At 45.2% G+C, this 26008-nt stretch overlaps 1 protein-coding gene across 2 annotated transcripts in view; it reads left to right on the top strand.

Annotated features, from left to right (window-relative positions):
• The window catches only part of GLS2 (glutaminase 2), a 324314-nt gene that overhangs the window by 282533 nt on the left and 15773 nt on the right, over positions 1–26008 (top strand). For both annotated transcript variants that reach the window (XM_078689104.1, XM_078689105.1), the window contains exons 13-16: positions 2261–2392; positions 9741–9833; positions 10484–10545; positions 11103–11179. In XM_078689104.1, coding sequence (XP_078545230.1) covers positions 2261–2392; positions 9741–9833; positions 10484–10545; positions 11103–11179 — 364 coding nt within the window. The remainder of the gene's footprint in view (positions 1–2260; positions 2393–9740; positions 9834–10483; positions 10546–11102; positions 11180–26008) is intronic.

Raw genomic sequence — 26008 nt, 5'->3', positions numbered from 1 at the left:
TGGCACCACAGAGATACAGACCCTGCACTAACAGTGCCTGATGGCACCACAGTGATACAGACCCTGCACTAACAGTGCCTGCTGGCACCACAGAGATACAGACCCTGCACTAACAGTGCCTGATGGCATCACAGATACAGACCCTGCACTAACAGTGCCTGATGGCACCACAGAGGTTAAGTCCCTGCACTAACAGTGCCTGATGGCACCACAGACCCTGCACTAACAGTGCCTGATGGCACATAGAGATACAGACCCTGCACTAACAGTGCCTGATGGCACCACAGATACAGACCCTGCACTAACAGTGCCTGATGGCACCACAAAGATACAGACCCTGCACTAACAGTGCCTGATGGCACCACAGAGATACAGATCCTGCGCTAACAGTGCCTGATGGCACCACAGAGATACAGACCATGCACTAACAGTGCCTGATTGCATCACAGATACAGACCCTGCACTAACAGTGCCTGGAGGCACCACAGAGATACAGACCCTGCACTAACAGTGCCTGATGGCACCACAGAGATACAGATCCTGCACTAACAGTGCCTGATGGCACCACAGATACAGACCCTGCACTAACAGTGCCTGATGGCACCACAGATACAGGCCCTGCACCAACAGTGTCTGATGGCACCACAGAGATACAGACCCTGCACTAACAGTGCCTGATGGCACCACAGATACAGACCCTGCACTAACAGTGCCTGATGGCACCACAGAGATACAGAACCTGCACTAACAGTGCCCGATGGCACCACAGAGATACAGACCCTGCACTAACAGTGCCTGATGGAATCACAGATACAGACTCTGCACTAACAGTGCCTGATGGCACCACAGTGATACAGACCCTGCACTAACAGTGCCTGCTGGCACCACAGAGATACAGACCCTGCACTAACAGTGCCTGATGGCATCACAGATACAGACCCTGCACTAACAGTGCCTGATGGCACCACAGAGGTTAAGTCCCTGCACTAACAGTGCCTGATGGCACCACAGACTCTGCACTAACAGTGCCTGATGGCACACAGAGATACAGACCCTGCACTAACAGTGCCTGATGGCACCACAGATACAGACCCTGCACTAATAGTGCCTGATGGCACCACAAAGATACAGACCCTGCACTAACAGTGCCTGATGGCACCACAGAGATACAGATCCTGCGCTAACAGTGCCTGATGGCACCACAGATACAGACCCTGCACTAACAGTGCCTAATGGCACCACAGATACAGGCCCTGCACCAACAGTGTCTGATGGCACCACAGAGATACAGACCCTGCACTAACAGTGCCTGATGGCACCACAGATACAGACCCTGCACTAACAATGCCTGATGGCACCACAGATACAGGCCCTGCACCAACAGTGTCTGATGGCACCACAGAGATACAGACCCTGCACTAACAGTGCCTGATGGCACAACAGATACCTGCCCTGCACCAACAGTGTCTGATGGCACCACAGAGATACAGACCCTGCACTAACAGTGCCTGATGGCACCACAGAGATACAGACCCTGCACTAACAGTGCCTGATGGCACCACAGATACAGACCCTGCACTAACAGTGTCTGATGGCACCACAGAGATACAGACCCTGCACTAACAGTGCCTGATGGCACCACAGAGATACAGACCCTGAACTAACAGTGCCTGATGGTCCACAGATACAGACCCTGCACTAACAGTACCTGATGGAACCACAGAGATACAGACCCTGCACTAACAGTGCCTGATGTCACCACAGAGATACAGACCCTGCACTAACAGTGCCTGATGGCACCACAGATACAGACCCTGCACTAACAGTGTCTGATGGCACCACAGAGATACAGACCCTGCACTAACAGTGCCTGATGGCACCACAGAGATACAGACCCTGCACTAACAGTACCTGATGGCACCACAGATACAGACCCTGCACTAACAGTACCTGATGGAACCACAGAGATACAGACCCTGCATTAACAGTGCCTGGTGGCACCACAGACACAGACCCTGCACTAACAGTGTCTGATGGCACCACAGAGATACAGACCCTGCACTAACAGTGCCTGATGGCACCACAGAGATACAGACCCTGCATTAACAGTGCCTGGTGGCACCACAGAGATACAGACCCTGCACTAACAGTGCCTGATGGCACCACAGAGATACAGACCCTGCATTAACAGTGCCTGGTGGCACCACAGAGATACAGACCCTGCACTAACAGTGTCTGATGACATCACTTTGCCTTTCAGGTCGGTCTGCCAGCCAAGTCAGGCGTTTCTGGGGCTGTGCTTCTGGTGGTGCCCAACGTGATGGGGGTCTTCTGCTGGTCCCCACCTGTGGATAAAGTTGGCAACAGTTTGAGAGGAATCAAGTTCAGCCAGGTGTGTGCAGATGTCACATGTATGTAAATGTTCTCATGATCAAATAGTACACCCGGAAATTATACTGGTGTGTAAGCATGCTACACGGATTTGCACATGCATGTTCCAATTACAGCATTTAAGTGAAGATGTGTATACACATGTGTAGAAAGGTATGTCCACCTACATACAAAAATGTGCATACTAGTGCAGTTCCTTCTGGTTCACATGCATTTAGTTAATTATGCTTATAAACATACTCACATGTTGCGGCTTGTGCACTAACAAATATAAACAAACTTAGGGGCACTTTTTTAAAATTTCAAATCACGCTGCATAGCAAGCCACCTTGCTGCAATCTGTGATAGGGAAAGGGCAGGAATGGCCTGTGTTAAACATGATAGGGCGCATTTCTGTCTTTTCCACGCGCTGGCGCATAATGTGCTGCCTAATGCCAACGTTGGCACCCTTGCACCATGGTGCAAGGGTTCCTGCATTGTAACCAGGATTGTTTTTTGTAAAGGAAGGGACACCTTCCTGCACAAAAACAATCTTCTGAGGGATGTTCCCCTTTCTGTGTGTGCCGCACAATGCAGCAAACACAGAAAGAGGAAAAAACAAGGAGAAATAAAGATATTTCTCAGTGTTATACTTCACTTGGGGAGGCGTAGCATTTTGACGCGTTCCCAGGCTTACCAGTGTTGGAAAATCTGGGAATGCGGCAAAATTCATGGGTGGATATGTGAGAACACTCACACTCCATCCAAGCAACGCCTGCCTGGGGCAGAGTAACACAACGCAGCAATTTGAGCTGCGTTGTATACTCTAGATTTATCAAGCCAAGCAAGCTTGCCTTGCGTGGCTTGATAAATCTTACTTAGTAGTTGTGTTGCCCCATTGCATAGCACAAGGGCGACACAACTGCTCGATAAATATGCTGTTCAATGTTCATGCTGTACACAATCTATCACTTGCACGCATATAATTTGTAGGTGTTTGTTTACGCACCTCGGCATCCACACTTATATCAAATTAGTTTTTTAATTCTAACAGGGCTCCAATTAAGGTTTTAACGCAGAAATTATTTAATTGACTCTATTTGGATGTTGGCAGTAAAATGTGTTTAAGGCATGTGTGCTGTAGATACTCTTGCTTTGCATACTCCTGCCATCTAGTGTTGGGTCTGGATATTTGCAATTTGTTTTTATTTGAAAAAGTCTTTCCTAGTCACGAGGAAAGGTGTTTCCTCCTTCCAGTGATACTGCGCATGGCCATCAATTCCATTGTTAGATTGTTTTCTTTCCACCAACGGGTTTGGACGTCGTTTGTGGCGCTCTGGCTCGAGACCGTTCTTCGGGATCCCCTTGGTACACAACCCACTGTGCCCTCGTCGGTATTGTTTTCGTTCGTGTTCCCTTATTCCGGCGTGTCGAAAAAAGCAAGAAAACTCCATCTTCAATCCAGAAGATGTCGTGAGTGATCTTCGGGCCTAGCCGTTTCCTCAAGTTCCACCCTGTCGTACTCCTTGTGTGTACTGCTGATGGAACTTGTGCCTATCACCAGAGCACAAGGAGGAAGATTGTGACGCTTGTCAATCTTTTCCATTGAAAAAGACTTTGCGGGATCTTTGGCCTCAACGAAGAGACATGCAGGGACAGAACATCGAGTAGACACCGGATATCTTCAGAGAAGATACCGAACAAGAAGAGATGGAAGCATCGGCAGCGGAAGAGGCAGAAGCCCTCTGCATTCATGAATCGGACTCCGAGCTTGAGATCGACCTACAGTCCGCAGAACTTCCAGCGGGACAGTGGGTCGTGAGTAAAAAAGCCCCTTTGCCCATCAAACCTGTTCTTAGTAAACCGAAGGCTTCTGGGCCACCACTGCCTTCAGGCCATGGTTGGCACCGAGAGACAGTTTTAAACGCCCTTGGCCTTTGGGCCTGCACCAAAACAACAAGTCAAGCCTTCCGGCTTGGGCTCAAGTCGAGACAAGACCTCTTCTTAGCAAAAACCTTTGACTTCAAAAGACAAAAAGCATCAGCCCGGTTCGGCACCAAAACGTTTGGCACCGAAAGATAAAGATTGTATTTCAAAACCTCCGGAACCGATTTGGACATTATGAAAGAAAAGTTGGAGACCCAAACAGAAATGTCTCTACATTAATCCAGAGACTGGACACATTGTAGCCAAGGATGATACACCATCCTAGAAAAGAAATGTTACTGAGGATTCAAGTCCTACTATTTATTTGAAGAAAAAGGACATGGCTACAAACCCTATCTATCCTCTTCCTCAATCCTCTCCACCACTTATACCATCACAAGGGTCAACTCCCTTTCAGATTACACCACACGGTTCTCCGTATACACAGCCTGACTTTGATGATGGAGATGATAATGGTCCTCCACCAGTAGATCCACAGATTGATTATAATCAACCAGTAGATAATGATCCTGATCTCTATCCTACCAGGCTTTCACCTCCTGATGATAACATAGCTTACCAGAAGCTGATTTCAACCATGGAGTTGCTCTATATAAAGAATTCTTAGAGGAAGATTTTCTGTTTGAAACATTAGGTTCCAAACATAGAACCGCACAAAGCTCGCCTATGTTAAAGGGTATGTTAAGACATACAGATTACATTTTTAAAGACCAAGTCTGTGCCCGTGGTTTTAAAACTCAAGTCAATAAGATGTACAAACCTCCACCATCTGACCCAATTTATATCAAATGGCAGCTGCCTTTAGACTCTCTGCTAGTTTCAAATGCTCGCAAAAGAGCTAATTCACAAACAACATCAGATGCACCTCCTCTAGACAAGGAGTCTACATTAAATTACTTGACGCATCAGGCATAAGGATAGCAGTGCAATCTGCCAACCAGTGGCGCATTGCTAATACACAGGCTCTTTTAGCAAGATATGATAGAGCGCAGTGGGATGAAATAGAGGAAATTCTTCAGTACCTCCCAAAAGAGCATAGAAAAAAGGGACAAGAGCTAGTGCAGGAAGGGAAATTAATATCAAATTCTTCTATTCGATGTGCACTAGATGCAGCTGACACTGCAGCATTAGGAATCAATACCAGCATTCTCCTCCATAGGCATGCATGGTTTAGAATCGCTGGATTTAAGCCAGAAATACAACTATCTATTTCAAATGTTCCTTTTGATAAAGAACACCTTTTTGGACCTCAAGTAGATGTGTAACTTGAGAAAATGAAGAAAGACACAGAAGTGGCGAACTCTATGGGAGCCCTGCAGTCACCATCCAGACGAGGCTCCTTTTGTCACTCATTTTGTAGAGGAGGATCCAAAACCAATACCTCGGGTTCCAATACTTCCACCTATAAAACCAACACGCTATCCTCTTCACCCAAGGGTTTATATAGGGGAGACTAGAGAGGGAACAACTTTAAAGCTAGAGGAAGAGGTATATCAACACGTTCCTCTCCATCTAACATTAAGCAGTGACTTACCTACCATCCCCTCGATCATATTACACCTGTCGGGGAAAGACTACAGCACTTTCTTCCTATTTGGCAAGCAATACCCATGGACAAATGGGTATTAGACATTATCCAACATGGTTATTGAAATGAAAATGAAACGAATTTTTTATTTGTAATGCACACTAATACCCAAGTGTGTCTACACAAATTATTGCCGGGAACTCACCAACGATCTTCCCAACATTCCACCTTGCAATCATCAGCTGTAATTACAACACTCACAGCTACTTAAACAAGAGGCACAAGCCCTTTTGGCAAAAGGAGCTGTAGAAGCTGTTCCAATAAAATATCAAGGGTTAGGAGTATATTCACTGTATTTCCTAATTCACAAAAAGGACGGGTCTCTACGATCAATAATGGATTTAAGGCCCCTAAATCTCTACATACTGTCAGAGCACTTTCATATGGTCACTCTCCAACAAGTGCTTCCATTGATATAGCAAGGCGGCTTTATGTTTACCCTAGACCTAAAGGACGCATACTTTCATATTCCTATTCATCCAGCGCATCACAAATACCTCTGGTTTGTGACGGCGGGAAAGCATTACCAATTCAGGGTACTTCAATTTGGAGTGATTACTGCACCCAGAGTATTCACAAAATGTCTGGCAGTAGTAGCAGCTCATCTGAGAAGACAACAAATTCATGTCGTCCCATACCTGGACGAGTAGCTCATCAAAAGCCAAAACACAGAGAAAGTGTTCCCAACACACTCAATCTACAATAAACCTTCTTCATCAATTAGGATTCACAGTCAATGTGCAAAAATCCCATCTTCCACCCTCACAACTGCAAACGTATCTAGGAGCAACACTCAACAATCATACAGTTCTTGCTTCTCCCAGTACAGCCAGGATTCACAATTATCAAAAGATCTTACTGCATTTTCAGTTAAACCAGCACCAACCAGTGAAGACTTTCATGCAGCTGTTAGGAATGATGGCATCATGCATTCACATAGTACCTAATGCGAGGTTACACATGCGCCCACTGCAAGAATGTCTAGCACGACAGTGGAGGCAAGCACAGCGTCAATTAACAGACCCAGTGTTGGTAGACAGCTGCACTCATCGCTCTCTGCAGTGGTAGAACACACAAAACCTATCAAAAGGGCCGCCGTTCATCGACCCTATTCCACACGTAGTACTAACAGCAGATGCATCTCTCACAGGTTGGGGTGCCCATCTCCAGCAGATTACAATTCAAGGTTAATGGGACACCAAACACAGAAGTCTCCACATCAATTACTTGGAACTTCTAGCAGTTCAGTAGCACTAAAAGCATTTCAGCCCCACCTAGTAGGCAAAGTCATCTTAGTCGGGCTGACACTATGACGGCAATGTACTATGTACAAAAACAGGGGGGCACACTCTATACATTTGTCCCCCCTCTGACAGACCATTTGACATTGGGCAATACATCACAAAATTCATCTTCTGGCAGAACACCTTCCAGGAATAAAATCAGTTTGATGGCCTTCTCAGCAGGATGCGGCAACAAATGCACGAAAGGGAAATTCATCCCCAGGTTCTCCTCCCATACTTCCAGAAATGTGGTTTCCCACAAATAGACCTCTTTGCCACAGCACAGAACTCAAAATACCCAAACTTTGCCTCCAGATTTCCACATCATCTATTCAAAGGCAATGGCCCATGGATGAACTGGTCAGGAATATTTGCTTATGCTTTTCCACCTCTCCCTCTCCTTCCATTTCCGGTCTGGAAACTCAGGCAGACATCACTCACACTGATTCTAGTGGCTCCCATGTGGGCCCGTCAGCGGTACTAGAACTGTCAGTAGTTCCACACAAAAAAACTACACATCTCTTCCATCTTTCTCACACAGAACCATGGAGAAATCAGATATCCAAACTCCAAGGAGCTTAGCATAGCGATCTGGCTCTTTAAGTCATAGAGTTTGGATATCTAAATCTTCTACCAGATTGTATGACAATCCTTAAAGAAGATAGGGAACCTACCACTAGCGCATGTTATGCAGCAAAGAGGAAAAGGTTTGATATTTATTGTAATAACAATAAGATAGATCCGTAAGATGCATTTATTCAGAAAATTATTTGTCATGTTTTGCATCTACAACGAGTAGGCTAAGTCTACACATCCATTCAACTACACCCTGCAGCAGTAGCAGCATATTTACAAAACAGACATAATTTGTCCTTATTCAAAGTCCCAGTTATTAAAGCTTTTATGGAAGGCCTTAAAATAATAATACCACCCAGCATGCCACCTGCACCTGTCTGGAATCTTAACATTGTTCTCACAAGGCTTATGGGTCCACCCTTTGAACGATTACATAGTTGTCAGTTACAATTTCTTTCATGGAAAGTTGCCTTCTTAATCTCCATCACTTCACTCAGGCGCATTGGGGAGTTACTGGCATTAACATTAGAAGAACCCTTCTTTGAATTACACAAAGATAGAGTGGTTCTTGTACAAATCCTAAATTCCTACCAAAAGAAGTTTCTGCGATTCATATTAGTCAGTCAGTTGAGTTATCTGTGTTCTTTCCTCACCCTTATTCAGTAGCAGAAAGAACTCTACAAGCACTTGCTGTTAAAAGAGCACCACTATACTATATCAACAGGACAAAGAGTTTTGTTGCGTTTACTCCACCTAATAAAAGAAATCCGATTTCAAAATCTGGCATTTCTAGGTGGATAGTCAAATGCATTCAAACTTGTTATAATAAAGCTAAAAGAACTTTAACTATTCCACCTAGAGCGCATTCTGCTCGCAAAATAGGAGCATCTGTGGGTTTTTAGGTAACATTCCCATAGCTGACATATGTAAGGCAGCCACATGGTCCACACCACACACATTTACAAAACATTATTGTGTGGATGTCTTAGCACGTCAACAACCTAATGTAGGGCAGACAGTGCTAAAGACACTCTTTCATACAACTGCAACATCCACTGGTTAGCCACCGCTTGGAGAAGTACTGCTATTTAGTCTTTGCAAAGCATGTGTATCCCCAGCACACATGCCTCGAACGGATTATGTTACTTACCCTGAAAGCATCTGTTCTTGGCATGTTGAGCTGTAGATTCACATGCCTCGTCGCCAGACACCTGTGGTTGTTGCAGGTCTTACTATGCACACGACATACACATGGACATCTGCATAGTACACCTAATTTACTCTATTCTCACCCTCTTGCGGGAAAACAATCTAACAATGGAGTTGATGTCCATGTGCATCATAACTGAAAAGAAGAGTCACCTTACCTCGTGACTAGGAAAGACTTATTAGAAGAAAAACAAATTGCAAACATCCGGACCCAACACTAAATGGCAGTAGTATGCAAAGCATGTGAATCTACAGCTCTGCATGCCAAGAACAGATGCTTACAGTGTAAGTAACATATCCTTATCAGGGATAATCATTTTTCATTGTGATTTAAGTAGAAGCAGTTTGACGTATATTTTTATTTAAAACCACGGGTATATTTGCGGCATTCCAAACGTTCATTGTTGCAGGTGATGTACATAAATTAAAAGAAGCATGTTTACTCTTAGAGCCCCTCTTCAGTTCAGGCAGCAACAACAGTAAAGCGCCACCTTCTATCATGTTACTGGTGATATCAGTAGAACGGTGTCACTGGATTCTTGGGTAAAGTTCTTCATATCTGTTATTACTGTTTGTGGTATGCCACTATGTTAGGATATACAACAGGCCAGTGTGCCTCTTATCTGGCTCATGTCTGTGCATGTGCTAGCTTTTCATATATCTTTCTATGCAATCCTTAGCACAAATATATACGTGCATTTGACACTCATTTACAGGAACCTGGACACAAGCTATTTGTCGTGACTCTTGCTTGCACTTTCCCGCAGGAACTTGTTTCTCTTTTCAACTTTCATAACTATGACAACTTGCGGCACTGCCCCTGGAAGCTGGACCCACGTCGGGAGGAAGGCGATGTTAGGGTAAGTATGGGAGAGCTGTTAAACAAGGTGATGCCAGTGATGAACCAGTGTACATTGGAGTTTTGAAAGGTTCCTGGCCTGTCAGAGGCTCTAAGAAGCCAGTACACACATGCCTGGGTTACTCCCTGAGTATAAGTGAGTGGCTCTTTGTTCCTCTAGTGTTTGTGGACTGGAAGTGCATCTGTATTTCTCCATCCTTTACAAATTCTGCTATCTCTAAGAAGTGGGGACACTCTGATATCTGCTGCAGTCACCACCTGGCTAAGTTCCCTTAATGTTTTGGAACTTAAATGACCTAGGTCCTTGTCTTATCCTCTGTAATCCTTACACACTCTTAACAGCTGCCCCTCTCCATTGAGAACAAGCTGTGTTGGGCTCCTCCTTGTGGAACATTGGGGCTCTTGTGATCCTTTTCCCTTTTGTTTACCTTTTGTACGCCTGCCCATTCTTTTACCTGCTATAGAGATTTGAACAGATTACAGGCACGCTCAGTGGCCTCATTGTGATACACGTCCTCTCATAGTTTGTAAGCTTGGCTTGTGGCAGCAGTGTCATTCTTGCAAAGGCTGAATACTATTTTTGTCTTAAAATATATCACGGACATTCTTTTAGCACAGTTGACAGTGGAATCATTTTTGGGGTTTTTGCAGAACAAGACTGTGGTGAACCTGCTTTTTGCTGCCTACAGTGGGGACCTGTCTGCCCTCAGGAGGTAAGATGTGAGCCAGAGAAGCCGAAAAAACAGGATATCCCTTCATTCCAAACGGGAAGGAATACAGAATCAATCTCTTTCTCCCATACACACACAGCCCCTTTCTTCCTTACTGTGTGAGTTATCAGACTCAGATGCTGTTATGTCATTCAGTTGAATGAATCACCACATATTTTCTCAGAAAAAGATGGGAAAATGTTCCTATACTTTTTCCAGAAAACAAGTTTTGCAAGTATGGATTTTATGTGTGAGAATGGGATCAGGTTATTAGGGGCATACTGTCTATTTTCAGAGGTAGGGTAACCAACGGGGATATTTCCAAACAATTCTGTGCCTATGATATGTGTAGCGGGGCTATGCCGGGTCAGCCAAAAGTCATGTTTTTGCCTCCCAATAACCGGTTCTGCGCTATCCCTAACAGTTCTTCAGAGACATATGCCTGTTGGGTATTGCACTGACTTCCACATGGCCTAAAAAGCCTTTTCAGGTTTTTTTAGTTTCTGGTTTTTTTTGAGGTTGTAACACATGTGCATGTTTTCTTTCTCTATCCCTGCCAGATTTGCACTCTCTGCAATGGATATGGAGCAGAAAGACTATGATTCTCGAACAGCCTTGCATGTGGCAGCTGCTGAAGGTACCATACATTGTAAACCATGTCCTTCGCTATGAGAAACTTCCTGCCTTTTGTGACCCTGACAGGAAACTGTAGCAAAGGTGGAGTCAAGTAGAAAATAGTTTGTTTAGAAGAAAGCGGTTGAATACGCATGGTATCTTTTATGAGGTGCCTCTAAGATGGACAACATGGGCAGATCAGGAGGAAGGGACTTGGGCTAGATGGCAAAAGTGGTATATGAGATTGGGTGACATTGGGAAGCATATTGAGGTGTGCCGGGGTGGAAAGGAGTGAGTCCTCGCCAGGAGCGATTGGCACGGACGGGGAACATGGCAGAGATATATCAGGAGAGGAAGTGCTACAAACACACAAGACGCAGTCTGAGATGTGGTAAAGTAAAGCATAGAACCAGAAGTTCCTGACCACCAACTATAAATGTGTGTGCATTATTAAGCTAGAATAGGGATTGGAGAGTTTCAAATAGTTTCCCCAGACAGCCAGGTAATGTGGATAATAAGATTGAATAACTAGAGCCCCACTGCTGTGGTTTGCTGCTCTTCCCCATGAACAATCATTTTCTTTGCAATGTTTTCACCAAATGCTCTTTAGAGCTTAATTCTGACATGCCACTAATCAGACTTTAATCCTGCCACCCAAAGTGTTATTCCTTTTATAATTAGATTAATCCCCTTGGTGGACTGTGGGTGTATGCCAGTTGGTGGCAGTTTTATTGAGTAGTAGGTACAGCTTTTTCTACACTCTTGGAGAATGAAGCTGTTTTCTGCTATTTTGCTCAGAGCCTGAATACAATCCAGCTCTTCCTTAGAACAGTTTCTGTGAACCAGTTTCAAAGAAAAGCCTGTCAAGCAGCCACTGCCCTCTTATGTTTGCCACCCAACTTTGAAAGAAGCATCTATCCTGATTGAACTAGACCACTGTCATGCCCCCCCCATACACGTTGACGTGCTGCAGCACACCAGGATTTACATAGGAACTGTGTACGGTAAATCTTGCTGCCCCTATCCTTTCATCTGGGAGAAAGCTGGGAGACATCCTGCCCAAATGCGCTCAGTGAAGAGCTTGTCTGAAGAGACAGTCACCCCCAGTGTGACCTGTCAAAGACCGTCTGCTTGCTATTCCTGGAGCCAGAGGACTCTGCATAAGTGAGAAACAAACAAAGAGGGAGGTCAGATCCCTCTTAGAGGCCAGAAGGAGGACAACAAGATTAAATGAAATCCCACATTTGAGCAGCTGTTTTTTAAATTGTGCTACTGAGATAATTTTTTGCCATGATAAAATAACGTGTATGCTGCATCTGCTGCTGTAGATCACATGCTGTGCACACCTCTGCCATTTAGTTTTTGGTTTGAAATAATAGAACTCATTGTTAATCAAAGGCATGTTTTTAGTTGTGAGGTGACTTGTGATACCTCACCCAAACATCTAGTGTACTGTCCAGCATTATCAAGGGCCTGACTAAGCTGAATACCCGGGGGCAAGTCATATCAGAATGACTCATTTATAGGGCAGTGGTACCAAACATATCATTTAAATTCTGCCCCAGTTGCATCAACAAATTGATGTGGTTGGACCAACACAGGGTCAGTAACTTCTGTCCACAAGGGATCATGATGAAAGTGTGGGCTCAGCTTGTCAGGCTTTTCAGCCTAAAAAAACATAATTTGGCACCAAAGGGACAGAACGTTCCTGCACTGCACTATAATTCAGTGCCAAGACCCTGCAGAGTCTGCCACCTGCACTGTTACCAAAAGAGTAAAGGAGCAACAATGATAAGGATTCAGATGGGAGGTGAAGGGGTGCAGGGTACACATTACATCTCATAAGACTCCAGTTCCAGAGATCAAGCCTCGGGCACACCACCACACCCTGCACCGAAACTGCACCTTTGGTTTCCTCAATCGACATTGATGACCAGTCTACACAGTACCACCGTCGACATTGATGACCAGTCTACACAAGACCACCCTCAACAGTGTTGATTTCCATAAATAAAAGGGGATTGTTCCTTCAAAGACCAGTTTTAGAAGAAGTCTCAATTCTGTACTAAGAAACTTCATTAAAAGCAGCACGATAGTTTATCTGAAAAACCTCCTTGAAAAAAAGGCTCGACCTCGGAGTCCACACCTTTTTTTTAGTTTTTTTGTTGTTGTTTTATATAGCGCGAACTAGACCCGAAGATATCGGGTATCAGAGCGCTTTACATAGCACCAGTTGCTTTGCGGACGGACACATTCATTTTTTGTTAGGCACGGGGAAATTAAGTGATTTGCGCAGAATCACAGGATGTTGAGCGTCGTTGCCAAGACTCGAACCCAGTTCCCCAGCTTCGACAGCGACCACTCTAGCCGTAAGGCTACATCCTTTCCCCTACGAATGTATGACGTTACAATGCATACATTTACAATGCATGCCTTTACAACACAGTTTTTACACCGCAACATCCCTTACAACGCATACATGTACATCGCATGCCATTACAATGAATTTTTTTAAACTCCAATTACAACGCATTCCATGACATCACATTATACCTTTACAACGCATACCATTACAACGGATTCCATTACATCGCATTATACCTTTACAACGCATACCATTACATTGCATTTAAGGTAAATGTTGGATAGTGTAGGGGTAAAAATTACTATTCTACTCCAGGGCGTGCAACAGTAGGGTAAGTGTTGGATAGTGTAGGGGTACTATGCGTTGTTATGGTATGAGTTGTAATGGTATACATTGTAATGACATGCGTTGTAATGCCTGCGTTGTGGTGTCATGCGTTGTAGTGTCATGCGTTGTAGTGACATGCAATGTAATGGTAGCGTAATGTAAATATTGCGTTTTAAATGTAGTGCGATGTAATGACTCCCCTACACCTATCATGCCCACTGAAAGGTTTTGGCATCGAAAAGCCCCTTTGACATCAGAATAGGCTTGACCTGAAACAAGTCTAAACCTCAAGCTGAACCTCATCTTCAAGTAGACCAAAACAACTATTTAACACTAAACAAGATTTTTAACAATCGCAATAGCCTCGAAATCAATACTGGCACGCAAAGAGGAGGAATTACATCTTCACCATATGCCCATCACCTAACTATATTGTTATATTCTTACAGACACTAGTAATTTTGCAAGGCAAGTCCAAAACTTCACATTTTAACAAGCATTGGCAAAGCCAGAAGTTCTTACCTTTGGGACCGATTGGCTTTGCCAATGCCTTTTATTCACGCTGTACACAATTCAGCATTAACAAAGGGAGAGAAAAAAATGTGATGAAGCAGACGCTGATGGCCATATAGTTTTGTATGCACGCTCATGCATCATTTGCAAGCGCTTATGTGTGACCATGCATGTGGGCTTCTAAAATGACACGAAGTCCTCTTTTTATTTATTTTTCTCTTTTCAGATGGATTGATAAATGTAAAAAGTACCGGCGCAAAAAATGCTTTAAAAAATAAAGTATAAACAAATTAAAAAAAACAGGACTGCCGGGGGCAACAGAGAAGTGAGTGGTGACAGGAAGCAACAGGTAATGAGAAGGCAGGGGAAAAGCAGCACACAAGGGAAAGCAACACAGGGGATTGAGGGAGAAGCGCATGATAGAAACATGGACCACGTGAAAAAGGAGAGATGCGCACAGGTGAGAGTGAGCAACACGGATTGTAGGGGCAGGGAAGCAAGCCGAAAAAGAGAGAATCACACTGTGCGGGGGAAGAACACAAGAGAGACAACTGGAAAACGCATGCTCTCTAATTAAGCGGTTAAGGAAATTAAAAAAAGTATGTTCCCTGAAAGTGAGCAATGGAAGGAAAAAAGTGAAAAGGCTATATTCCAGAGGAGAGACAAGGACAAGCTGGACCTTTGTGTAAACTTAGACTCTGGCTTAGCTTTACAAGGTGTGTTTTCACACTCCTGAGTGACACAAGTGAACTTAGTTCAATGCACCAGCGATTGAATCTGAAACACAGGTTATTGTAGCCCTGCAGACCCCACCCAAAACATAGCTGAAGAAGTGTCAGAGCTTTTGCGGAAATAACAGTCCCTAAACAGGGATTCAGGGATGCAGAGGAGGTTTGAGATCCCAATGTTGCTCTTTAAAATATCTCCCACACAAAAACCACCAAGAAAAAGACAATTTAACTAACAAGCATTGGCAAACCTAATAGGTCTTGCCTCTGAGAGCTATTGGCTTTGACAATATTTTGTAGCCGTACTGTACAGCGGCGTGGATACTTTGCATTGGGACAAAAACTAATTTAAAAAAGAGCTATGAAGCAGCCAAGGCTAATGCCCCTTTTTAGGGCTCGGGCCTACGTCACACGAAGTGGGGCGGGGCTTCCGAGCTCTAATGTTATAAAAAAAAAAAGTTCAGATAGGGCTGTGGGCTGCCGCATTCCAGAAAGCGCGCTGTTTTTGCGTGTGGTATTCTGCCATGTGAATGGTAATTGGTCCAGGCAAGGCTGTGTTTAAGTAAGGCAGCACGCCATAGGGCTTTGGAATTTTTGCAATGTCCACTTCCTGCATAAAGTGTTCGGACACGCGCAGAAGAATACATAAATCCTCAATTACCAGCTGTCCGAGGTGCCGGTAATTGAAGGCAGATGGTGCTGGGAGCGTGTGCACTGATGTGTTTTTTTTCCCTTGAGCTCTGTGTGCGCGCCGGCAAACCCGCGCCTGCTCTTTGACTGAGGTAGGCTAAACAAGCATTGGCAAAGCAAATAGGACTCTCCTATACAAAATCTGTTGGTTTTGTCAGGGATATGTTTAGCCATGTTGTACAGCAGCCTGGCTGCTATGCAGCACAGCTGAAAGTAAAAAACCAAACAAAGTGCTTTGATAAGCACTCGTGCCCACTCACCCGAACTCAAACTTTTAATGTCAAAATAGAAGATCACTTTAATTTACTGCCCTCATAACAGACCCCTTGCAGTAGCTCTCGTTGTCCTCTTACCAGATCCCTTGCATCTTCCCAGCTATTGCCAGATTCCTCACTCGCTCCCTGTCTCGTCACCATGACTCACTCTCTCCACCCTTTCATAAAAAAAACACTCCACCTCGCTTTCCTCTCACTGGGAGCCTCACATTTACTCTCACAGTCCGGTTACCAGATTCCTACTGCCGTTGTACCAGATCACTCATTGTACTATCATTCAGTGTCCTAACATTAGAGACTTGCTTCACCCTAATGTTCATACCAGTTTTTCAAACTCATTCCCAGATCACTCACTCACTGCCCAAGCAGACACTGGTACATCCTCCTGTGACCAATGTCAACAGTTCCCTTTCACACAAAGCCTTCGCAGATCCCACGCATTCACTTCCCCCTCACACCTTTTCCCACACCTCCTGCTTCTCATACAAGCCTAGCCACTGATTTCTTGCACTAACAGCCTTCTCCTTTTCACGCACACTATACTCCTGCTTCATTTCCCTTTTATTTTTCTGCCCCAATGCATTTCGTTCACTCATTTAACAGAATTATATTGTTTTTCCCTACAAAGGGAAGGCCTCCTTTACTTTGTAAAGAAGATATGGTTTATCTTGTAAGCAGGTATCTAAAAAAAAATGGGTGCTGCTCTCAGAAATACATTACTTTCAAAATCGCATGTACAAATTGCATGACCTTTATATACAGAGCTCAGTGTGAACGATGTGGCTTGTACACACCCAACCATACACACCCAACCATACACACCCAACCATACACACCCAACCGCACGCACCCACACACCCGCACACAACCGCACACAACCGCACACACCCACACAACCGCACACACACACACAACCGCACACACACACACACAACCGCACACACACACAACCGCACACACACACAACCGCACACACACAACCGCACACGCACGCACACACAACCACACACACAACCGCATGCCCACGCACACAACCCCACGCACACCACCACCACACACCCGCAGAGTAGTGAGTGCAGAGTAGTGAGGGCAGAGTGCAGAGTAGTGAGGGCAGAGTAGTGAGGGCAGAGTAGTGAGGGCAGAGTAGTGAGGGCAGAGTGCAGAGTAGTGAGTGCAGAGTAGTGAGGGCAGAGTAGTGAGGGCAGAGTAGTGAGGGCAGAGTAGTGAGGGCAGAGTAGTGAGGGCAGAGTAGGGAGGGCAGAGTAGTGAGGGCAGAGTAGGGAGGGCAGAGTAGGGAGTGCAGAGTAGGGAGTGCAGAGTAGGGAGTGCAGAGTAGGGAGAGGAGAAGTGAGTAGAGTAGTGAGTAGTGAGTAGTGAGTAGAGTAGTGAGTAGAGTAGTGAGTAGAGTAGTGAGTAGTGAGTAGAGTAGTGAGTAGTGAGTTGAGTAGTGAGTAGAGTAGTGAGTAGAGTAGTGAGTAGTGAGTAGAGTAGTGAGTAGTGAGTAGAGTAGTGAGTAGAGTAGTGAGTAGAGTAGTGAGTAGTGAGTAGAGTAGTGAGTAGTGAGTTGAGTAGTGAGTAGAGTAGTGAGTAGAGTAGTGAGTAGAGTAGTGAGTAGTGAGTAGAGTAGTGAGTAGAGTAGTGAGTAGAGTAGTGAGTAGTGAGTGCAGAGTAGTGAGTAGTGAGTAGAGTAGTGAGTAGTGAGTAGAGTAGTGAGTGCAGAGTAGTGAGGGCAGAGTAGTGAGGGCAGAGTAGGGAGTGCAGAGTAGGGAGTGCAGAGTAGGGAGTGCAGAGTGCAGAGTAGTGAGGGCAGAGTAGTGAGTGCAGAGTAGTGAGGGCAGAGTGCAGAGTAGGGAGGGCAGAGTGCAGAGTAGTGAGGGCAGAGTAGTGAGGGCAGAGTAGTGAGGGCAGAGTAGTGAGGGCAGAGTAGTGAGGGCAGAGTAGTGAGTGCAGAGTAGTGAGTGCAGAGTAGTGAGTGCAGAGTAGTGAGGGCAGAGTAGTGAGGGCAGAGTAGGGAGTGCAGAGTAGGGAGTGCAGAGTAGGGAGTGCAGAGTAGGGAGTGCAGAGTAGGGAGTGCAGAGTAGTGAGGGCAGAGTAGTGAGGGCAGAGTAGTGAGGGCAGAGTAGTGAGGGCAGAGTAGTGGGGGCAGAGTAGTGAGGGCAGAGTAGGGAGGGAAGAGTAGTGAGGGCAGAGGGCAGAGTAGTGAGGGCAGAGGGCAGAGTAGTGAGGGCAGAGTAGTGAGGGCAGAGTAGTGAGGGCAGAGTAGTGAGGGCAGAGTAGTGAGGGCAGAGTAGTGAGGGCCGAGTAGGGAGGGCAGAGTAGGGAGGGCCGAGTAGGGAGGGCCGAGTAGGGAGGGCAGAGTAGGGAGGGCAGAGTAGGGAGGGCAGAGTAGGGAGTGCAGAGTAGGGAGTGCAGAGTAGGGAGTGCAGAGTAGGGAGAGGAGAAGTGAGTAGTGAGTAGAGTAGTGAGTAGTGAGTTGAGTAGTGAGTAGAGTAGTGAGTAGAGTAGTGAGTAGTGAGTAGAGTAGTGAGTAGAGTAGTGAGTAGAGTAGTGAGTGCAGAGTAGTGAGTAGTGAGTAGAGTAGTGAGTAGAGTAGTGAGTAGAGTGCAGAGTAGTGAGTAGTGAGTGCAGAGTAGTGAGTGCAGAGTAGTGAGTAGAGCAGTGAGTAGTGAGTAGAGCAGTGAGTAGAGTAGTGAGTAGTGAGTAGAGTAGTGAGTAGAGTAGAGTAGTGAGTAGAGTAGTGAGTAGAGTAGTGAGTAGTGAGTGCAGAGTAGTGAGTAGTGAGTGCAGAGTAGTGAGTAGAGTAGTGAGTAGAGTAGTGAGTAGAGTAGTGAGTAGAGTAGTGAGTAGTGAGTGCAGAGTAGTGAGTAGTGAGTGCAGAGTAGTGAGTAGAGTAGTGAGTAGAGCAGTGAGTAGTGAGTAGTGAGTAGAGTAGTGAGTAGTGAGTGCAGAGTAGTGAGTAGTGAGTGCAGAGTAGTGAGTAGAGTAGTGAGTAGAGTAGTGAGTAGTTAGTGCAGAGTAGTGAGTAGAGTAGTGAGTAGTGAGTAGAGTAGTGAGTAGTGAGTGCAGAGTAGTGAGTGCAGAGTAGTGAGTAGAGTAGTGAGTAGAGTAGTGAGTAGTGAGTGCAGAGTAGTGAGTGCAGAGTAGTGAGTGCAGAGTAGTGAGTAGAGTAGTGAGTAGAGCAGTGAGTAGTGAGTAGTGAGTAGAGTAGTGAGTAGTGAGTGCAGAGTAGTGAGTAGTGAGTGCAGAGTAGTGAGTAGAGTAGTGAGTAGAGTAGTGAGTAGTTAGTGCAGAGTAGTGAGTAGAGTAGTGAGTAGTGAGTAGAGTAGTGAGTAGTGAGTGCAGAGTAGTGAGTGCAGAGTAGTGAGTAGAGTAGTGAGTAGAGTAGTGAGTAGTGAGTGCAGAGTAGTGAGTGCAGAGTAGTGAGTGCAGAGTAGTGAGTAGAATAGTGAGTAGAGTAGTGAGTAGAGTAGAGTAGTGAGTAGTGAGTGCAGAGTAGTGAGTAGAGTAGTGAGTAGAGTAGTGAGTAGTGAGTAGAGTAGTGAGTAGAGTAGTGAGTAGTGAGTATAGTGAGTAGAGTAGTGAGTATAGTGAGTTGAGTAGTGAGTAGAGTAGTGAGTAGAGTAGTGTGCAGAGTAGTGAGTAGTGAGTGCAAAGTAGTGAGTAGTGAGTAGAGTAGTGAGTAGAGTAGTGAGTGCAGAGTAGTGAGTAGTGAGTGCAGAGTAGTGAGTAGAGTAGTGAGAGAAGTAGTGAGTAGAGTAGTGAGGTGAGTAGTGAGTAGTGAGTGCAGAGTAGTGAGTAGAGTAGTCATTAGTGAGTAGAGTAGTGAGTAGAGTAGTGAGGTGAGTAGAGTAGTGAGTAAAGTAGTGAGTGCAGAGTAGTGAGTAGAGAAGTGAGTAGTGAGTAGAGTAGTGAGTAGAGTAGTGAGTAGTGAGTAGAGTAGTGAGTAGTGAGTAGAAAGTAGTGAGTAGAGTAGTGAGTAGAGTAGTGAGTGGAGAGTAGTGAGTAGTGAGCAGAGTAGTGAGTAGTGAGCAGAGTAGTGAGTAGTGAGTGCAGAGTAGTGAGTAGTGAGTAGAGTAGTGAGTAGTGTAGTGAGTAGAGTAGTGAGTAGAGTAGTGAGGTGAGTAGTGAGTAGAGTAGTGAGTAGTGAGCAGTGAGCAGAGTAGTGAGTAGTGAGTGCAGAGTAGTGAGTAGTGAGTTGAGTAGTGAGTAGAAAGTAGTGAGTAGAGTAGTGAGTAGTGAGTAGAATAGTGGGTAGAGTAGTGGGTACAGTAGTGAGTAGAGTAGTGAGTAGAGTAGTGAGTAGAGTAGTGAGTGCAGAGTAGTGAGGGCAGAGTAGTGAGGGCAGAGTAGGGAGTGCAGAGTAGAGAGTGCAGAGTGCAGAGTAGTGAGGGCAGAGTAGTGAGTGCAGAGTAGTGAGGGCAGAGTGCAGAGTAGGGAGGGCAGAGTAGTGAGGGCAGAGTAGTGAGGGCAGAGTAGTGAGGGCAGAGTAGTGAGTGCAGAGTAGTGAGTGCAGAGTAGTGAGTGCAGAGTAGTGAGGGCAGAGTAGTGAGGGCAGAGTAGGGAGTGCAGAGTAGGGAGTGCAGAGTAGGGAGTGCAGAGTAGGGAGTGCAGAGTAGGGAGTGCAGAGTAGTGAGGGCAGAGTAGTGAGGGCAGAGTAGTGAGGGCAGAGTAGTGAGGGCAGAGTAGTGGGGGCAGAGTAGTGAGGGCAGAGTAGGGAGGGAAGAGTAGTGAGGGCAGAGGGCAGAGTAGTGAGGGCAGAGGGCAGAGTAGTGAGGGCAGAGTAGTGAGGGCAGAGTAGTGAGGGCAGAGTAGTGAGGGCAGAGTAGTGAGGGCAGAGTAGTGAGGGCCGAGTAGGGAGGGCAGAGTAGGGAGGGCCGAGTAGGGAGGGCCGAGTAGGGAGGGCAGAGTAGGGAGGGCAGAGTAGGGAGGGCAGAGTAGGGAGTGCAGAGTAGGGAGTGCAGAGTAGGGAGTGCAGAGTAGGGAGAGGAGAAGTGAGTAGAGTAGTGAGTAGTGAGTAGTGAGTAGAGTAGTGAGTAGTGAGTAGTGAGTAGAGTAGTGAGTAGTGAGTTGAGTAGTGGTGAGTAGAGTAGTGAGTAGTGAGTTGAGTAGTGAGTAGAGTAGTGAGTAGAGTAGTGAGTAGTGAGTAGAGTAGTGAGTAGAGTAGTGAGTAGAGTAGTGAGTAGTGAGTGCAGAGTAGTGAGTAGTGAGTAGAGTAGTGAGTAGAGTAGTGAGTAGAGTGCAGAGTAGTGAGTAGTGAGTGCAGAGTAGTGAGTGCAGAGTAGTGAGTAGAGCAGTGAGTAGTGAGTAGAGCAGTGAGTAGAGTAGTGAGTAGTGAGTAGAGTAGTGAGTAGAGTAGAGTAGTGAGTAGAGTAGTGAGTAGAGTAGTGAGTAGTGAGTGCAGAGTAGTGAGTAGTGAGTGCAGAGTAGTGAGTAGTGAGTAGAGTAGTGAGTAGAGTAGTGAGTAGAGTAGTGAGTAGAGTAGTGAGTAGTGAGTGCAGAGTAGTGAGTAGTGAGTGCAGAGTAGTGAGTAGAGTAGTGAGTAGAGCAGTGAGTAGTGAGTAGTGAGTAGAGTAGTGAGTAGTGAGTGCAGAGTAGTGAGTAGTGAGTGCAGAGTAGTGAGTAGAGTAGTGAGTAGAGTAGTGAGTAGTTACTGCAGAGTAGTGAGTAGAGTAGTGAGTAGTGAGTAGAGTAGTGAGTAGTGAGTGCAGAGTAGTGAGTGCAGAGTAGTGAGTAGAGTAGTGAGTAGAGTAGTGAGTAGTGAGTGCAGAGTAGTGAGTGCAGAGTAGTGAGTGCAGAGTAGTGAGTAGAGTAGTGAGTAGAGCAGTGAGTAGTGAGTAGTGAGTAGAGTAGTGAGTAGTGAGTGCAGAGTAGTGAGTAGTGAGTGCAGAGTAGTGAGTAGAGTAGTGAGTAGAGTAGTGAGTAGTTAGTGCAGAGTAGTGAGTAGAGTAGTGAGTAGTGAGTAGAGTAGTGAGTAGTGAGTGCAGAGTAGTGAGTGCAGAGTAGTGAGTAGAGTAGTGAGTAGAGTAGTGAGTAGTGAGTGCAGAGTAGTGAGTGCAGAGTAGTGAGTGCAGAGTAGTGAGTAGAATAGTGAGTAGAGTAGTGAGTAGAGTAGAGTAGTGAGTAGTGAGTGCAGAGTAGTGAGTAGAGTAGTGAGTAGAGTAGTGAGTAGTGAGTAGAGTAGTGAGTAGAGTAGTGAGTATAGTGAGTAGAGTAGTGAGTAGTGAGTATAGTGAGTTGAGTAGTGAGTAGAGTAGTGAGTAGAGTAGTGTGCAGAGTAGTGAGTAGTGAGTGCAAAGTAGTGAGTAGTGAGTAGAGTAGTGAGTAGAGTAGTGAGTGCAGAGTAGTGAGTAGTGAGTGCAGAGTAGTGAGTAGAGTAGTGAGAGAAGTAGTGAGTAGAGTAGTGAGGTGAGTAGTGAGTAGTGAGTGCAGAGTAGTGAGTAGAGTAGTCATTAGTGAGTAGAGTAGTGAGTAGAGTAGTGAGGTGAGTAGAGTAGTGAGTAAAGTAGTGAGTGCAGAGTAGTGAGTAGAGAAGTGAGTAGTGAGTAGAGTAGTGAGTAGAGTAGTGAGTAGAGTAGTGAGTAGAGTAGTGAGTAGTGAGTAGAGTAGTGAGTAGTGAGTAGAAAGTAGTGAGTAGAGTAGTGAGTAGAGTAGTGAGTGGAGAGTAGTGAGTAGTGAGCAGAGTAGTGAGTAGTGAGCAGAGTAGTGAGTAGTGAGTGCAGAGTAGTGAGTAGTGAGTAGAGTAGTGAGTAGTGTAGTGAGTAGAGTAGTGAGTAGAGTAGTGAGTAGAGTAGTGAGGTGAGTAGTGAGTAGAGTAGTGAGTAGTGAGCAGTGAGCAGAGTAGTGAGTAGTGAGTGCAGAGTAGTGAGTAGTGAGTTGAGTAGTGAGTAGAAAGTAGTGAGTAGAGTAGTGAGTAGAGTAGTGAGTAGTGAGTAGAGTAGTGGGTAGAGTAGTGGGTACAGTAGTGAGTAGAGTAGTGAGTAGAGTAGTGAGTAGAGTAGTGAGTGCAGAGTAGTGAGTAGTGAGTAGAGTAGTGAGTAGAGTAGTGAGTAGTGAGTGCAGAGTAGTGAGTAGAGTAGTGAGTAGAGTAGTGAGTAGAGTAGTGAGGTGAGTAGAGTAGAGTAGTGAGTAAAGTAGTGAGTGCAGAGAAGTGAGTAGTGAGTAGAGAAGTGAGTAGTGAGTATAGTAGTGAGTATAGTAGTGAGGTGAGTAGTGAGGTGAGTAGAGTAGTGAGTAAAGTAGTGAGTGCAGAGTAGTGAGTAGAGAAGTGAGTAGTGAGTAGAGTAGTGAGTAGTGAGTAGAGTAGTGAGTAGTGAGTAGAGTAGTGAGTAGTGAGTAGAGAGTAAAGTAGTGAGTGCAGAGTAGTGAGTAGAGAAGTGAGTAGTGAGTAGAGTAGTGAGTGCAGAGTAGTGAGTGGAGAGTAGTGAGTAGAGTAGTGAGTAGTGAGCAGAGTAGTGAGTGCAGAGTAGTGAGTAGAGTAGTGAGTAGAGTAGTGAGTAGAGTAGTGAGTAGTGAGTAGAGTAGTGAGTAGAGTAGTGAGTAGTGAGTGCAGAGTAGTGAGTAGTGAGTAGAGTAGAGTAGTGAGTAGGACATCACAGGCAGCAGCTGTGCAAGCTTCTCACACTCACAAGGAGACCACAGGCAGCTGAGGTGCAAGCTTCTCCCACTCACAAGAAGGACATCACAAGCAGCAGCGGTGCAAGCTTCTCACACTCACAAGAACGACATCACAGGCAGCAGCAGTGCAAGCTTCTTACACTCACAAGGAGACCACAGGCAGCTGAGGTGCAAGCTTCTCCCACTCACAAGAAGGACATCACAAGCAGCAGCGGTGCAAGCTTCCCTCACACACTCACAGCAGGTACTGTGCCAAGGCAGCAGCAGCAACAGAGCAAGAGTCCCTTATAAAGAACAGGCACAGCACAGAGATGCACAATGCAATATTCTCATACTCACAGGCAGCAGCTGTGCAAGCTTCTCACACTCACAAGAACGACATCACAGGCAGCAGCAGTGCAAGCTTCTTACACTCACAAGAAGGACATCACAGGCAGCAGAGGTGCAAGCTTCTTACACTCACAAGGAGACCACAGGCAGCAGAGGTGCAAGCTTCTTACACTCACAAGGAGACCACAGGCAGCAGAGGTGCAAGCTTCTCACACTCACAAGAAGGACAACACAGGCAGTAACGGTGCAATATTCTCACACTCACAAGGAGATCACTGGCAGTACACACCACATGAACACACTCCATAACACATAGCAACAATACATTGGCATTTACAATGCCATTAGCTCAAACTCAAATAAATCCGAGCCCGATTGCATTTCTAATGCTTGTTTAAGTATATTAGTGCTGGAGGCATCATAGTCCTTTTTCCATTATTATTTTTAGCCATGCTGCTATAGAGCATGACAATAAATCATTGCCAAAGTCGGCAAAACACATACTGTCCAGCATGAATAAAAAGCAATGGCAGATCTACTAGACACAAATGCTAGTTAGGTCATGACTCAACACCCTTAGGATTCCGAGCAATTGCGGTCATGCTCATGTCTTAGTGAAAATGCATTTGGAAGCAGATAACATCTGTTGTCACGATAAAACAGATAACATGTTGTCACAATAAAGATCCATTTCAAAGGAGAATGGAGCTTCTTTGCAGTGTGTGTAATAATAAACCATAGCTACAAATGGCAAGTAGTACAACAAGGACAACATGGAAAAAGACCAAATAAAAGTAGTACCTCAATTACAGCGGGATCAGCTGAAGGACAGCAGTCAAACTGAAGCGATCAGTACTTGGTCCATGCTCCAACTGAAAGAAGAGGAAGTGAAGCCAGTAGGTGCTGGCCAGTTAGAAGGCAGCAAATAAGAGTGACAGTTATGGCAATGAATAATAAGGAATGGGTGGGTCGAAAACCCCTTGTGTACAATATATCTTACAAGCGAGACTGCATAAAATTAACATTTCTACCATAGTTAAAATGGCATCTAGCAGCCTAACACCTTAAAACGTGCTTGTATGTGCTACACTAGGAAAGCATGGAGCAGCATAACTTGCATCTAGAGGTTCTGAGGGATAATCAATTCACTGTATATCTGTTTACAAAAAAATGCTCTTGTCATCAGCAGCCATGAGCCGGTGTTCCCTTGAGCAGAAAAGACACACCAGTAGCTTCTCTTCCCTTTCAGTGCAGAAACATATGCGGCAAAATCATGGCAGTCTAAAATAACATAACATAACCTGGCTGTTCCAGAACTAGTTGTCAGTGCAGACCCTCCGCTGTCCATAGCGCCAAGACACCTCCGGGTATACGTGCGCTTTACAAATTAAAAATAACATAACAAGATCTTCTGGTAGTATCTTGTGCAATAATCTAGGGTAAAGGAGCTCTCCTGACAAGTGGTCCATTGGAGAGCCGTTTATACTTGATTTTATGAGATTATAATTTCTGACATAACCTTAGGAATGTCTGTGATAACCTGTGTGTATCAATATGCTAGTCTTAGACACATTCTTATAAACAAATAAGGTAAAAACATGTTAATTCAGACTACACTGTTTGGTATTATCTCACCTTGAAATAGACATAACAAGACACAAGTCCTAGACTGATGTCACATCAGGTGTTCTAGCAAGGTCAGTTTAGGCGGATCAAGTGTCATATCAATGACCTGACATTTTCACAGCTTCTTGGAAAGATAAGGAGTGATGACATCTATGCCAAAGGCAGACATGTCAAAGATTCTGCAAAAATAGAGAAAATTGAGTCTTGGCCTGCTCAAGATAGGATCTGGCCTTATGGACTTTACGTCAGGAGAAGGCCAGTCATCTAATAAAAAGTAAGTAAATGAGAACGACAAAAAGCCAACCAATGGTAAGGAGTGGGCAGGACTTTGCCATCTGTAAGTTCGTAGTAAACTGACACTAGGTATATTTCAACTACACAGG

The sequence above is a fragment of the Lissotriton helveticus genome, chromosome 1_1 (assembly GCF_964261635.1).
Source record: "Lissotriton helveticus chromosome 1_1, aLisHel1.1, whole genome shotgun sequence".
In the NCBI taxonomy this organism is placed as follows: Eukaryota; Metazoa; Chordata; class Amphibia; order Caudata; family Salamandridae; genus Lissotriton; species Lissotriton helveticus.
Note: the sequence above shows the minus strand (reverse complement) of the source record. Positions and strands in the feature narration are given on the sequence as shown.